Consider the following 12,704-nt stretch of genomic DNA (forward strand, 5'->3'; position numbering starts at 1 on the left):
AAGACTTCTAGATGTAAAAACTACACAAGTTGAAAGTATAAGTTTAAGCCAGTCGGTGGTCGTACACGACTTCAATCCCAGCACTCAGGAGGCAGAGACAGGTAGATCTCTGCAAGTTCAAGGTCAGGCTAGTCTACAGAGTGAGTTAGTTCCAGGACAGCCAGGATTACACTGAGAAACCCTGCCTCAGAGAGAGAGAGAGAGAGAGAGAGAGAGAGAGAGAGAGAGAGAGAGAGAGAGAGAGAGAGAGAGAGAGGAGAGAGGGGAGAGAGGGAGAGAGGGGAGAGAGGGAGAGAGGGAGAGAAGGAGAGAGGGAGAGAGGGAGAGAGGGAGAGAGGGAGAGAGGGAGAGAGGGGGAGAGGGGGAGAGGGGGAGAAAGACACACACAGAAACAGACACAGAGAGACAAAGGCAGAAACAGAGACAGAGAAAGACAGAAAGACAGAGAATAAAATAAAATATAAACTCAAATGTGGCTTCCAGCACTGCTGCCCAACAGCTACATGGCCTCTGGTTCACCCTGCCCTGGCTGGGTGCTGGGATTATAGCTGTGTGCCACTATTATCTGGCTTAAGAACCAAGTTTTGCCCATGTGGTACCATACAAATGGGGCTGGGACTATACAGCCTGCAGGACCCCTGCGAGCAGGGAGCAGGTAGAAGAGACTGAGGTATGTTCTGGAAACTCTTGGCCATAGCTACACATGGGAATTCAGGTCCTCCTTCCTCTTCACGTGTTTCTTTTTAAGGCCAGGGGTCTTTGAACTCATGGCCCTCCTCCCTCAGCCTCCTACATGCCCAGATAACAGACATGTGCAGCTAAGGAACAGCTAGGATTGAACCCTGTCAGGAGCTGGGGTTGGGGACGTTGGCCAGGGCTGGAGTGATTCTCATAGTGAGGCCGTCCTCACCTAAGCCTCCACTGACCCTCCACCCCTTCCAGCGTCCTGCAGGTGCAGGCTGCCACAGGATTTCACAAGGAACACAGAGAGGACATGTCCCTACCTGTGCATGTGTCTGGTCACACACTGCTTCTGCTAGAGGTGGGCACTAACAAGCAAATTAGAAAGAGCCACAGGGGCTGGAACATGAGGCTCTTCAGCTACAGCCGCCCTCCAAGGTGACCCCAGCAAGGTAACTGTCCCTACGTGCCTTGACAATACCTTCAAAGGACCTCCAGAGACCAAGGCTAGTGTCGCCTGGGCATAAGCCATCCCTGCAGGCCTCTGTATCCCCAAGACCACCGGGATCGGCCCTGGCATAACAACCCTGATCCCAAGGCATTGAGAGCACAGGGTTACCTTCTCACATAGTCACTCATGTGCCAGGAAGCAGGCAGGGGGTTGTGGATTTGAGTCCAGGCAGGGCCACAAAGAGCCCATCTCAAATGACCTCTTCCTCCAGAGAACAAAACAAGTTACCAGATAGTCACAGAGACTGCCCGGTTCCTGCCTCTCTCCTCTCTGACCATTGGCTAGAACCCCCAGGATGCCATGCTGTTGAGAACCTGGGGCTAGGCCGGTTCAGACCTAGGACCGTTATTCCTTCCTCTGGTCCCAGAGCTGCCACCCACCAGCTGCTCAACCATCAGCGTGTGCGTCCTAATCTGCATCTATTAAGAGTTGAGGCAGATTATTGTTGTGGTTGTTGTTATTGACGTTATTATTATTAATTTGTAACAGGGTCTCACTGTATATCCTTGACTGTCCTGGAACTCACTGTGTAGACCAGGTTAGCCTCAAACTCACATAGGTCCATCCACTTCTGTTTCCCAATGCTGGGATTAAAGGTGTAGTCGCCATGCTGATTTGAGGCAGGTTATTAAACATCAGTTCACGTCTGTCATCTATCACCATGACAAAACCTGTTCTAGGTCAGGAGCTGGTGGGATCCCAGTAGAGGGCTGAATGATGAGTTCTCCAGCTTCCAGGCCTTACGGTGACAGCCTCGGGCTGAGAACAGGGCAGCGAAGGCTATTGAGAAATGAAGAGAAGGACCGTGTGTCGGTAAAATGTGACTATAAAAGCAATGGCAGGAAGCCTGTGGCTTACCAGTTCTGTTCTAGGTTAATAAATAAAACACAAGGGGCAGCGGGCAGAGAAAGGGGAGCTGTGCTTACGGTGATCTGCACTTACGGCGATGCAGGTAGGAACATGCGTGCCAAAGGACTTCGTGTGCTTCCCAGTGTTGCACTGGAGGCTCTGAGCTTTAGGGCACAATGGCGGTATTTGTAGTGTGGCACACAGGCCATAAAGAAGCACACAGGCCACATAGCTGTGTACCTGCATGCTGGGGAGAACATAGCTCGATCTATCCATACACAATGGAGTACGTCCCACAGTGGAGGTAAGAGCAAGTTTAACATCAGGCTTCAAGAGTCACCATGACGGAAGCTGTTGAGGGGCCAGGATCCAGCCCAGAAATAATCCCAAGTTCATTTAGCTGCAATCCACCCCCACAGCTGTTGGGCACAAGCAGAAACATGAATGAGTTCTTGACCCATCACTGCCATTTGGCTCAGTTTCCTCATCCGGACGCTGGGGCATTATGATCTGGTTCGTCTCCCAGGGCTCCTATGAGAAGTCTGATAAGGCACTTGGTAGCGACCATGTGTGGGGCTGTGTGTCACCACAATGGATTGATGCACAGCAAACAAGCCTGATGCAGTGGAGCAAAGGGACCGTTATACCGTTTGCTCATGGCTTCTGCATGGCCAGTTCCCATCTCACCCACCATTCAGCCAGATAGATGCTGCAGCCTGTTGTCCACTCTGTCAGTCAAAGTCCACTTCCCAAGGCCTGCCTTGTCTGTCTCTTAATGGGGGCAGTGGTAAGGTCCCCTTTCAAAGGAGCATGGGGAGATGGCCTTCTGTGTGAAGATGGGTCCCACAAGGGTTAGTATTTCCTTACTGGACAGGAGAGAAAGAAGGTCAGAGAGGTGGTATCTTGTCAAAGGCCACACAGCTAAAGTGGCACCCCCCTTTTTTAAAATCCAGGCTTGCCTGACTCCAAAGCCTGTGATGTGGGTACCCCACTTCCCTGCCTTCCTGTGTGTAGAGCCCTGGTAGAGCAATCCTGCAGAGATTCTCCATGGGGGCTCCCAGGAACTGGGGCTTCTTGGTGTCCAGCCCAGAGGTTGCCCATTTACATTCTCTGTGTTACTAACTTCTAGTTCTGGAACAAAACAGTTGGGAGAAACAGCTAAAGGGCAGTTATCTGGGCTCACCCTGGCTCACTATTCAAGGATATGGTGCATCACAGAGGGAGCAGTCCAAAGCTGCACGAGCGTGAAGCCGCTCACCTACGCCTGGGCGGATGAGCAGCAGAGGGCAGACAGGAAGTGGGATAAGGCTAGAAACTTTAAGGGCCACCCCTTAATGACCCACTGCCTTCGCCAAGGTTCCGCCTTGCAAAGGCTTCACATCCTTCCCTAAGCAGCGCCTCCTGCTGGCGACATGTGTTCAGACATGCGAGTCTGCAGAAGACTGTGGCAGGCCCCATCACTTTCCTCCTAGGCTACAGCTGTTTTCCAGGGTGATGCTGGACCAAGACGCAGCTCAGCTGCTCCTCAAGGCATCTGAGCAGAGACGAGGAGGCTGGGTCCTGGGGCTGTGGACCCCTGCACAGCACTCAGTAGCTGGCTGGATGAAACTGCCCCAGGTCCTGAGGCTCAGGGGTGTGCTAAAGCAGAAGACAGCACTCCGAGAAGGTGAGCGCTAAGCAACAGTGTATCAGTTGGGGTTCTGGGGAGCAGAACCTGTAGAATGGATATATAGAAAGGGCAGTTTAATAGAGTGGCTTACAGACTGTGGCCAGCTAGTCCAACAATGGCTGTCTCCCAACAGAAGGTCCAAGAACCCAGTTGTTCGGTCCAGGAGGACATGGATGTCTCGGCTGATCTCCGGTATATGCCACAGTCTTAAGGAAGCTCTAATGCCGGTGACAGAATGGACTCGCCATATAGAGTGAGGGCAAGCTTACAAAGACTAAGAGCTCCCTTCTTCGATGTCCTAACCTAGGCTGCCAGCACAGCGTGTGGCCCAAATCAAAGGTGGGTCTTCCCACTTCACATGATTTAATTAAGAAAAATCCCTGGCAGTCGTGCCTAGCCCCTTGGGTTTTAGTTAATTCTAGGTGTAGTTGACTGACAACCAAGAACAGCCATCACAGTGCCCGGGTAGATTGACTTCTTCTAACAGAACTGCTAAGGGCTCCTTACGCAGGAATCGCTCGTTCGAGCCTCTAATACCCAAATGAATACATTGTCTACCTCTGAAGGGGGGCGCTGGGCACAGAGCTTCTCAGCGGTACTGTGAACACATGAGGACTACTACAGGGCCAGAGAGATGGCTTAGCCCAACAGAGCTAGGTTTGGTCCCCAGGATCCACACTGCAGGAGGGGAGACCTGACTCCTGCAAGTTGTCCTCTGACCCCCACATCTGTGCTGTGGTGTGCATCCACCCCCAATTATTTATTTATTTATTTACTTATTTATTTATTTATTTATTCATTCATTCATTCATTCATTCATTCATTTGTTTTGGTTTTAAGTAAACTAATAGAAATGCATGCCTTCGCTCTCCCCATTACAAGAATCACTTGGGCTAAGGCTTCTTCCGTGGACGCTGAGGTTTTGAACTCAGGTCTTCATACTTGTGTAGCCAGTGGTTTGCCTGCTGAGCTGTCTCTCCTTTCCCTACCCAATTCAAGTGTGCCCCATGCCGCACTATGACCAAGCTTCTGGCTCATGAGTCTTAGGGCAGGGAAGGAAGGGTATGTGCATTTTATACTCTAGTCAAAGCAAATCCAGCACCCGCAGGCTTGTTCCAGTCATGCCCAGTGAGTAGTACAACCCTATCATTTAGTACTTGGAAGCCCAAGGCAGCATGATCTTGACTAGGGCTAGCCTAGACTACATAACGCCACCTGTCTCAGAAACAAACTAAACCAACAGAAGCTTTGTTCTGGCCTTGTCTCTCTTTTTCTTTTTCCTTTTCTTTTCTTTTCTTTTCTTTCTTCTTTTTTCCTATCTTCCTTTTTTGAAGACAATTTAGAGACGTATTTTCATTTTGTATGTATGGGTGTTTTGCTGGTGTGCGTGTCAGCACTATGCCATGCTGTGCCTTCAGAGGCCAGAAACCAGGGTCCTCTGGAAGAACGGCCAGTGCTGTTACTCGCCGAGCCCTCTCTCCAGCCCCCTCCTTCCCCTTTCTAATTTCCTTCTCAGGTGGTAATGATCTGGCATAGACTTCTCCATGACATCTCTGAGGAAGTCAAGCTTAGTGACCGGAAGTGGGTGTTTGTTTCTCTTCTGCACATAGCTGTAGACATACAGCTTCCCACCCCGTCCTTGCAAGCATCTAACATTCATTTGAGATAGCATTTGTTCCCAGACTGTCTGCACACTGTCTGCCCGTAGGTCTCCTTGTTCGACTTGGTGTTTTGGTGATTAAAAACTCAAAGGTCAGGGTTTCACAGCAAGGAACACAGCCGAGTGTGGCCGAGTGTGACCACAGAGCTTTCCTACATTGGCCTTAGGCTCAGGTGTGCCGAGCTTCGGTGTTAGGGGTGGGTTGCAGGGATGCTTACACACCTAGTTTATACAGTTCCAGGGGGAGGCCATGACTTCACAGACTCAAGGCAGGCATCTACCAACAAGCCACACCCCCAGCCTGCTTTCATTTAGCTTAGAATAGCAAGAGCGATTCTATTTAAATATTGAATTACTCCAACACCGTTTACTGAAAAGTCTTTCTGGTCTCATTTGAATTTCCTTTGAACCTCTGTCAAACACTTCGGTTAACTACAAATGGGTCCTTCCCAGGCTGCAACCCAATTGGCTGGCACTCTATTTTCAAGATTCTCGTGGCATCTGACCCTTGCTGTCCATCTATTTAGGATAGAGATAAAGGCTCACATTTTGTAGTATGTATGTCTTAGTTACCTTTCTCACTGCTGCATCAAAATGCCCAACAAAAGCACTTTAAGGAAGGAAATGTACTGGGTAGTGAACAGACAGCACATGGCAGGGAATGTAGGGCAGCGGGTACATGAGGCAGCTGGTCACACTGCGTCCATGGTCAGGAACCTCCTTGGTATTTAGTTTAGGGCCCAAGAGATGGTGCTGTCTACACTTGGGGAGGCCCTCCCCACATCCGTTCACCCAGCCTGCAGAGTCCTCACGAACATGCTCCGAGGTGTCTCCTAACTGATCCTAGACCCTGTCAACTAGACAGCCGAGAAGGACTATCACGGTGTGGCAATGCGGACTCCCTCAGAGCATTGTGGGTTTGTGAGCACACACCAGAACGTCTCGTGAGAAAGTTGTATCAGGAGATGTGTGGACCCTGACACAGAGCCAAGTTGGAAACATGGGATGAGACCCTGAGAGTCACTTTCCTAGTCCTGCAACTCCAGACTGGGTCTCTCAGAGCTTCCTTGGTGCCACGTTGCTGACGATCCACTAGGCCAGCACAGAGGGTCTGTGGTGGCAAGAGAGGTCAGGAGTCAGTAGACATCCTCACCAGGCTGGCGGCCTTTCAACCAGTTCACGTGGCTCTACAGCGCCCTGAGAGGAGATGGGGTACCACAGTCTAGGCCACAGTGTTGGCCTCACAGTGCCTGAGATGCAGCAACTTCCCACTCAATATCGTGTGCTTCCTTCCCTGCTCCCCAGGTTCTGTGAGGGTGGCCACTGACTGGACCATGCTGAGCTTCCTTCTGCAGGACGTGCATGAGGAGACAGGGAGCAGCAGCTTGCACACCCTGGCCTGCATCCTCACTCAGAACTGCAGTCAGCACTTGCCGGGAGAGCTCCAGCTGAGAGGGCAGTGGCACACCTACCCTGGCGCCCTCAGGGGCAAGGCCAGCATCCACAGTGACTTGACCAGCCTGTTCCTGAATGGGACCTGCCCCTTAGATCTGGGTATAGTCAGCTTTCAGGCAAAGTGACTCCCAACTTCAACACGCTGTGTGATGCGGGTAGGAGGGTTCTTTTCAGCTGAGTGGCTTCTCCCAGACTCTGAAAACCTAAAACTAAGGGCAGGAGTGAAAGGGACATCTGGAGCCCAAAGCTGTGGCCTTTCTGTCACCTGTGTTTGTGGGACAGATCAGGCCTCAGGCCCTAGTTCCCCAGGCCATTTCTTAGATGCCTGGAGAGGCCCAAGATGTCTGTGCAACAGATGGCTACACTGCCAACCCCGGTGCCTTGTTAGAAGGTTTGGGCCTTTTACTTGGTAGCAGGCAGCCCACAGGGGCAAAGGTCTGACCCCGGCTATGGACAGGAATTGCTCTGGGTGGTTGGATCAGATGAAATTACCACTTCAGAGGGACAGGGAAAGTTGCATGTGGCACACCTGGAGTCTCTGGGGACAGCTGGACTCCATGAATCTTATGGGAGTCCACTCTGACACAACAGGCTGGAATGGGCCCTGTGACAGTCCTTTGCTTCCATCCACTGCCACCTGTTCTTGGGTCTCATCTGTAGGAATCCCCTCCAAGGCTGAGACTCAAGTGACAGGGGCCCAGGAGTCTTTGAACAGCTCAGCTCAGATGTCACTGTGGAGTGCGACCAGCTACCTTGATGGCAACCTTGATTCATCAGGCCCCACCATGCCCAGCCACAGGCACTGGGACCTCCCCTTCTCCATATATAGCCATGGGCACATCCAGGTGGGTGAGGAGAAGACTGGGCCAATGTGGCAACAACCAAGCAACCTTGCAGGCTCAACAAGTGTAATGGTTGTTTTTCTTGCTGTTGGGATACAATACCAGACAAGAGGAGCATAAGGGTAGAGAGTTTGCTTTGGCTTACAGTTTTAGGGCACAGTCCAGGGGTAGAGAAGGCATGAAGGCAGGAGCATGATGCGGTTGGGTCATATCACATCTGAAGTCAAGAAGCAAAGAGAGATGAATTTGGGTGCCCAGCTCACTTCCATTTCAGTCAGTCTGGAGTGGAGCCTAGGGAATGCCGCTGCCCAAATTTAGATGTGTCCTCCCTTCCCAGTCTAAGCTAGGAAATCCCTCAGGGACATGCCCAGACACTTATCTCTTCACTGATTCTAAGTCCTGTAGGGTGAAAATTGCTAGCAACTATCACAAGGAAGCCACCAATAATCACCCACTGTCACTCATATAGTATAAGGAGTAGAGCCAGGTTTAGAGAGGCTGAGGCAAGAGGATTTAAGTTCAAAGACAGCTTGCACAACTTATTGAAACCGTGTCTCAAGAAGAAAAACTAAAAGTTGTGGCTCAATGATAGAATGCAGCAGCTTGTGTGAGCCCCACCCCCAACACACACACACACACACACACACACACACACACACACACGTTTGATGAGTCACGTTTGTGCCTGTCACTGGGCTGGTCAAACCATCAGCTAGAGCATGTGGATTTCTATGTCTGTTTCCTCATCCGCAAAGTGAGCTGTTGACAGACACTGCCTTCTGTAGAGGCTCAGATGAGGAACCTTCTAGAACAGTGCCTAGCCCATAGAGACCCTTAGGAGCAGCTACTCTGGCTGTGTAATCCTTATGTAGGAATGGCTTGCCCATGATGGCTTTCCTAAAGGTATAGATGTAAGCGCCAGGACACACAGGCACTTCAGCTTGCAAGGGGACCTCATTGCAGGCCTAGCCAAGCTCCAGTGAGTGTGACTCTGAGGGACACCCTGAGATATGGGGAACAGAGATGCCCCTGTTATGCGCATCCCATTCTACCTGACCAGGTCCACTGAAGGAACCTGCAGGGGTCTGGCACACAGCACAGGATGAAGGCCTCAGAAGCTGGGGTAGCAGTGTGGGCTTAGAGCACGAGGGGCTTCCTGCCGTAGCCAGCAGAATGGGGCTTCCTGTGGGGCTCCAGTATGAACATCCCTCTGTCTAAGCTTGCCATGTGCCTACAGTCCAAACATCATCCAGGACTATAGTTTTATGTTTTGTTTATTTTGTTGTTTGTTTTTTGAGACAGGGTTTCTCTGTGTAGCCCTGGCTGTCCTGGCTGTGTAGACCAGGCTGGCCTCAAACTCAGAGATCTGCCCACCTCTGCCTCCAGAGTGCTGGGATTAAAGCCTGGTGCCATTCCACTCAGGCCCCTGGGGCTGTTTGTTAAGAGTGTGAGTCTGAGGCAGGGGAATTGGTTCAATGGTAAAGAATAGCTCTCTCTTCTGCCCCCAGGCACTGCATGTATGTGGTACACAGACTCGTATGCAAACAAAACATCCATTTACTTAAAATAATAGTTTTTAAAATATGAATCTGGTCTGGCAGGATTGGGGCAGCCTGAGACTGTGTGTGCTTGAGTGACACCAACATCCCTGGTCCACAGCCAGCACTACAGACAGACATGGCCCCGATGCCACCTTAACCCCAACCCCGTCCTTTTCAGTAATGGGAGGTGGAGGTTTTCCCTAAGGCCTGAGACAACTGAAGGTAACACAGGAAGGACCAATGTGTTAGGGCAAAGGACAGCAGGCTTCTCTGCAGAGAAAGCACACTTTAACCCCAGCACTTGGTAGGCAGAGGCAGGTGGATCGGTTGGTCTCTGTGAGTTCAAGGCCAGCCTGGTCTCCATAGTGGGCTCCAGGGCAGCAAGGACTACAGAGCGAGAGCGAGAGAGAGAGAGAGAGAGAGAGAGAGAGAGAGAGACAGAGACAGAGACAGAGACAGAGAGACAGAGACAGAGACAGAGACAGAGAGACAGAGAGACAGAGAGACAGAGAGACAGAGACAGACAGAGAGAGAGACAGAGAGAGACAGAAACACAGAGACACACAAGACAGAGACAGAGAGAGACAGAGACAGAGACAGAGACAGAGGAGAGAGAAGCCTTAGGTCATGGACTCTCCCAGTCCATAGCAGTCATTGGCAGTGGCTGATGAAGGAGTAGAGCCATATTCTAATAAACTCTATTAACAAGAACTGGAGCACAAGCTAAGAAGCCCTAGGCCTGTGAACCTGTTCTCACCAGTAGGACAGCTCTGCCTTCCCAGGCTTGATCTTGTTATTGTGCCTGTGCCCCTCCCCCAGGCCACTCTCTTTACCTCATTCCACTCGAGGGAATGTTTGAAGTCAGGCCTGCTCTTTTCATCTCTTGGCCCTGAAATCCCTGGGGCTCCGGAGTGTGGCTCACAGGGCATGGTCCATGCTTACAGTGTCTCTGCAGGTCCCTGTGGATGTTCATGATAGTGCGGCCAGCTTTGAGCACTCCACACATATCTCGGCTGGCCCTACATCCACCAGCTATTCTGTGAACGACGGGCTCCAGGACGGTGGACTGGAGCTGTAGGGCACAGCACAACACTGAGGCCCTGCTGCAGGCCGGAGGCCCTGGTGAGGTTAACCTGCGAGGTGAACTACAGGTGCATGGTGAGCTTACACGTCAAGGTGGGGCTTCTCAGGGGAAGCTCTAGGGGACACCTTGTGATAGATGATCCCTCCCAGGCCTATATGGTGGCCTCTATATGGTGGCCTCTTCTGCCAAAGTCCACAGCTGCAGCATGTCCCCATTAGAGTTTGTTGCATTGCTGGCCCAGGAGGAAGCTGAGTTCGAGTTCTCACAGCTCTTGTCTCTGGGCCCGAGTGGACCTCCGTGGCAGGATCAACGAGGTCAGCATGGATGTGACAGCCCTCACGGCTCAGCTGCCGTATGTTCCTCTCATCCCGTTCCCCACGTGCAGATGGGAGGGTGGACAGTTGCTCACAACACTTTACAGTTTATAGAGGCTCTGTTAAAACGACAACGACACAACCGAACAGTCATGGCCTGGGTGTGGAACACATCTAGTTCCAGTACTAAGAGGCAGGAAGGTCTCTGAGTTCAAGGCCAACCTGATCTATAGAGTTCCAGACTTTCAAGGCTGAACTCTGTTGTGAAAATAAAAATCAAAACTAAAACAAAGCAGTTGCAGCCAATGCCTACCAAGCAAACTCTTGACCACAGCCATGTCCTAGCTCCTGGTCAGGATCCTGTCTGCTCATCCAATAATGAATCAAAGCTAAAACCCAGCTTCCTTTTACCAAGGAGACACTGCTTGGTGCTGTGAGCATTGCTTAGTACCCTAGTGCTGTGGGCAGTACTCAGTGCTGTGGGCAGTACTCAGTGCTGTGGGCAGTACTCAGTGCTGTGAGCAGCACTAAGTGCTGTGAGTAGTACTCAGTGCTCTGGGTAGTACTCAGTGCTGTGGGCAGTACTCAGTGCTGTGGGGAATACTCAGTGCTGTGGGTAGTACTCAGTGCTCTGGGTAGTACTCAGTGCTGTGGGCAGTACTCAGTGCTGTGGGTAGTACTCAGTGCTGTGGGCAGTACTCAGTGCTGTGGGCAGTACTCAGTGCTGTGGGCAGCACTAAGTGCTGTGGGTAGTACTCAGTGCTGTGGGCAGTACTCAGTGCTGTGGGCAGCACTCAAGCTGTTCTGTGTTTCCTTTCATCCTTCTGACACCCACTTATGAATACCACCTCGAGGTAAGAGCCCTACTCTGCCATCCCTGGCTGTGCCGCCTAGAGCAGATGCTTGTCCGTGCTCTCAGCCTCATGTGTGAAACAGAGATGGTAATGTCTGGTCATGTGGAGCTGAGGATGCTGGGACACCATTGGCTGTGATGATGTCTCTGGGTCACACTTAGGTTTGGTAGGCAACTTCCTCATGGCCATGTAGCGAGCAGGCAGTGGAGAGAGAACTCAAATCTCCCCAGAAGTGTGTGCGGGTGCCCACAGCCCACCTCCAGCCATTTCTTCATGTCCCACAATTCCACTGAAGAAGAAGGGCAGATCCTGGTGGTTTTCTTTTTGTAGTCAGGACCCACAACTGAGTGAGCCAGATTCCCTCTTTCCCCATCTGGTTCTGTATTCATGTCTGGCTGCCGGGTGTGCAGGGGTCACCTGAGCCCTGCCCACAAGCCCAGTGTCCAGGGGCAGCCGAGAGCCAGGGCCTGCATGCTTGGGGGCAGGGTAGGGTCTTGCTCTGGAACTGTGACTCACGTAGGTATCTCTGCTGATCTCTAAGGCTCTCAGCACCCCCAACACCAAGTGTCTTGTTCTCTCTTCCTCCCCTACCTCAGTTCTGAGAACTGGACCTTGCAAGACGTGAGTTCCTCCCTGAAACTCACTTTTAACACCCAAGATATGGTGGTCCTCCGTGTCCATGGCCAGAACCATGCCAACAGGTAGGACCTCTTGCTAGTTCTGGGAGCTGCCCAGGAAGAGGGGAGTTGGGGACAGCCTGAACTAAAGGCAGCTGGCACTGATGGACACCAATGAGACACGATGGCTCTCCCAAATCATTACAAAACATCACAGCCCACTAGGAAGGCAGAATGGTAGGCTCAGAGAGGCAGAGTTGCTTTTCCAAGGTCATAGAGCTTTTTAAAGTTCTCTGTCCTCTGGGGAAGCAAGAGTGAGTCCTTAGACTCTCTCCGTCTGTCTCTGTCTGCCTCTCTCTCTCTCTCTCTCTCTCTCTCTCTCTCTCTCTCTCTCTCTCTCTCACAGCAGCCACTGGTCTTAGTGGAACAGGTGTGGGGCTCACACTCTTTCCTGTTAAGTGGGGTGTGGTTACCGGCTCCCCTTCTTGAACTCGGTCCCCACACTCTCACCTGGGTGAGGCTTTGTACTGTCTGGGGAAATGTCTGGTTGCTTAGCCAGGAGAGTAAGGTTGCTAAACACCCTTGGGTGCATAGAAAGGTCTCGACTGCAGATTCCATGGCCCCATA

The 12,704-nt window shown here is 51.6% G+C and overlaps 1 protein-coding gene across 1 annotated transcript in view; it reads left to right on the forward strand.

The window, feature by feature from the left end:
- Apoltpl1 (apolipoprotein lipid transfer particle like 1) overlaps positions 1–12,704 on the forward strand; it is a 97,265-nt gene that overhangs the window by 64,540 nt on the left and 20,021 nt on the right. The window contains 7 exon segments of the mRNA XM_087574835.1: positions 1,066–1,133; positions 3,514–3,707; positions 6,676–6,924; positions 7,486–7,670; positions 10,074–10,282; positions 10,284–10,366; positions 12,026–12,161. Coding sequence (XP_087430961.1) covers positions 1,066–1,133; positions 3,514–3,707; positions 6,676–6,924; positions 7,486–7,670; positions 10,074–10,282; positions 10,284–10,366; positions 12,026–12,161 — 1,124 coding nt within the window.

Source organism: Rattus norvegicus, chromosome 10 (assembly GCF_021556685.1).
Source record: "Rattus norvegicus strain SHRSP/BbbUtx chromosome 10, alternate assembly SHRSP_T2T, whole genome shotgun sequence".
NCBI lineage: Eukaryota > Metazoa > Chordata > Mammalia > Rodentia > Muridae > Rattus > Rattus norvegicus.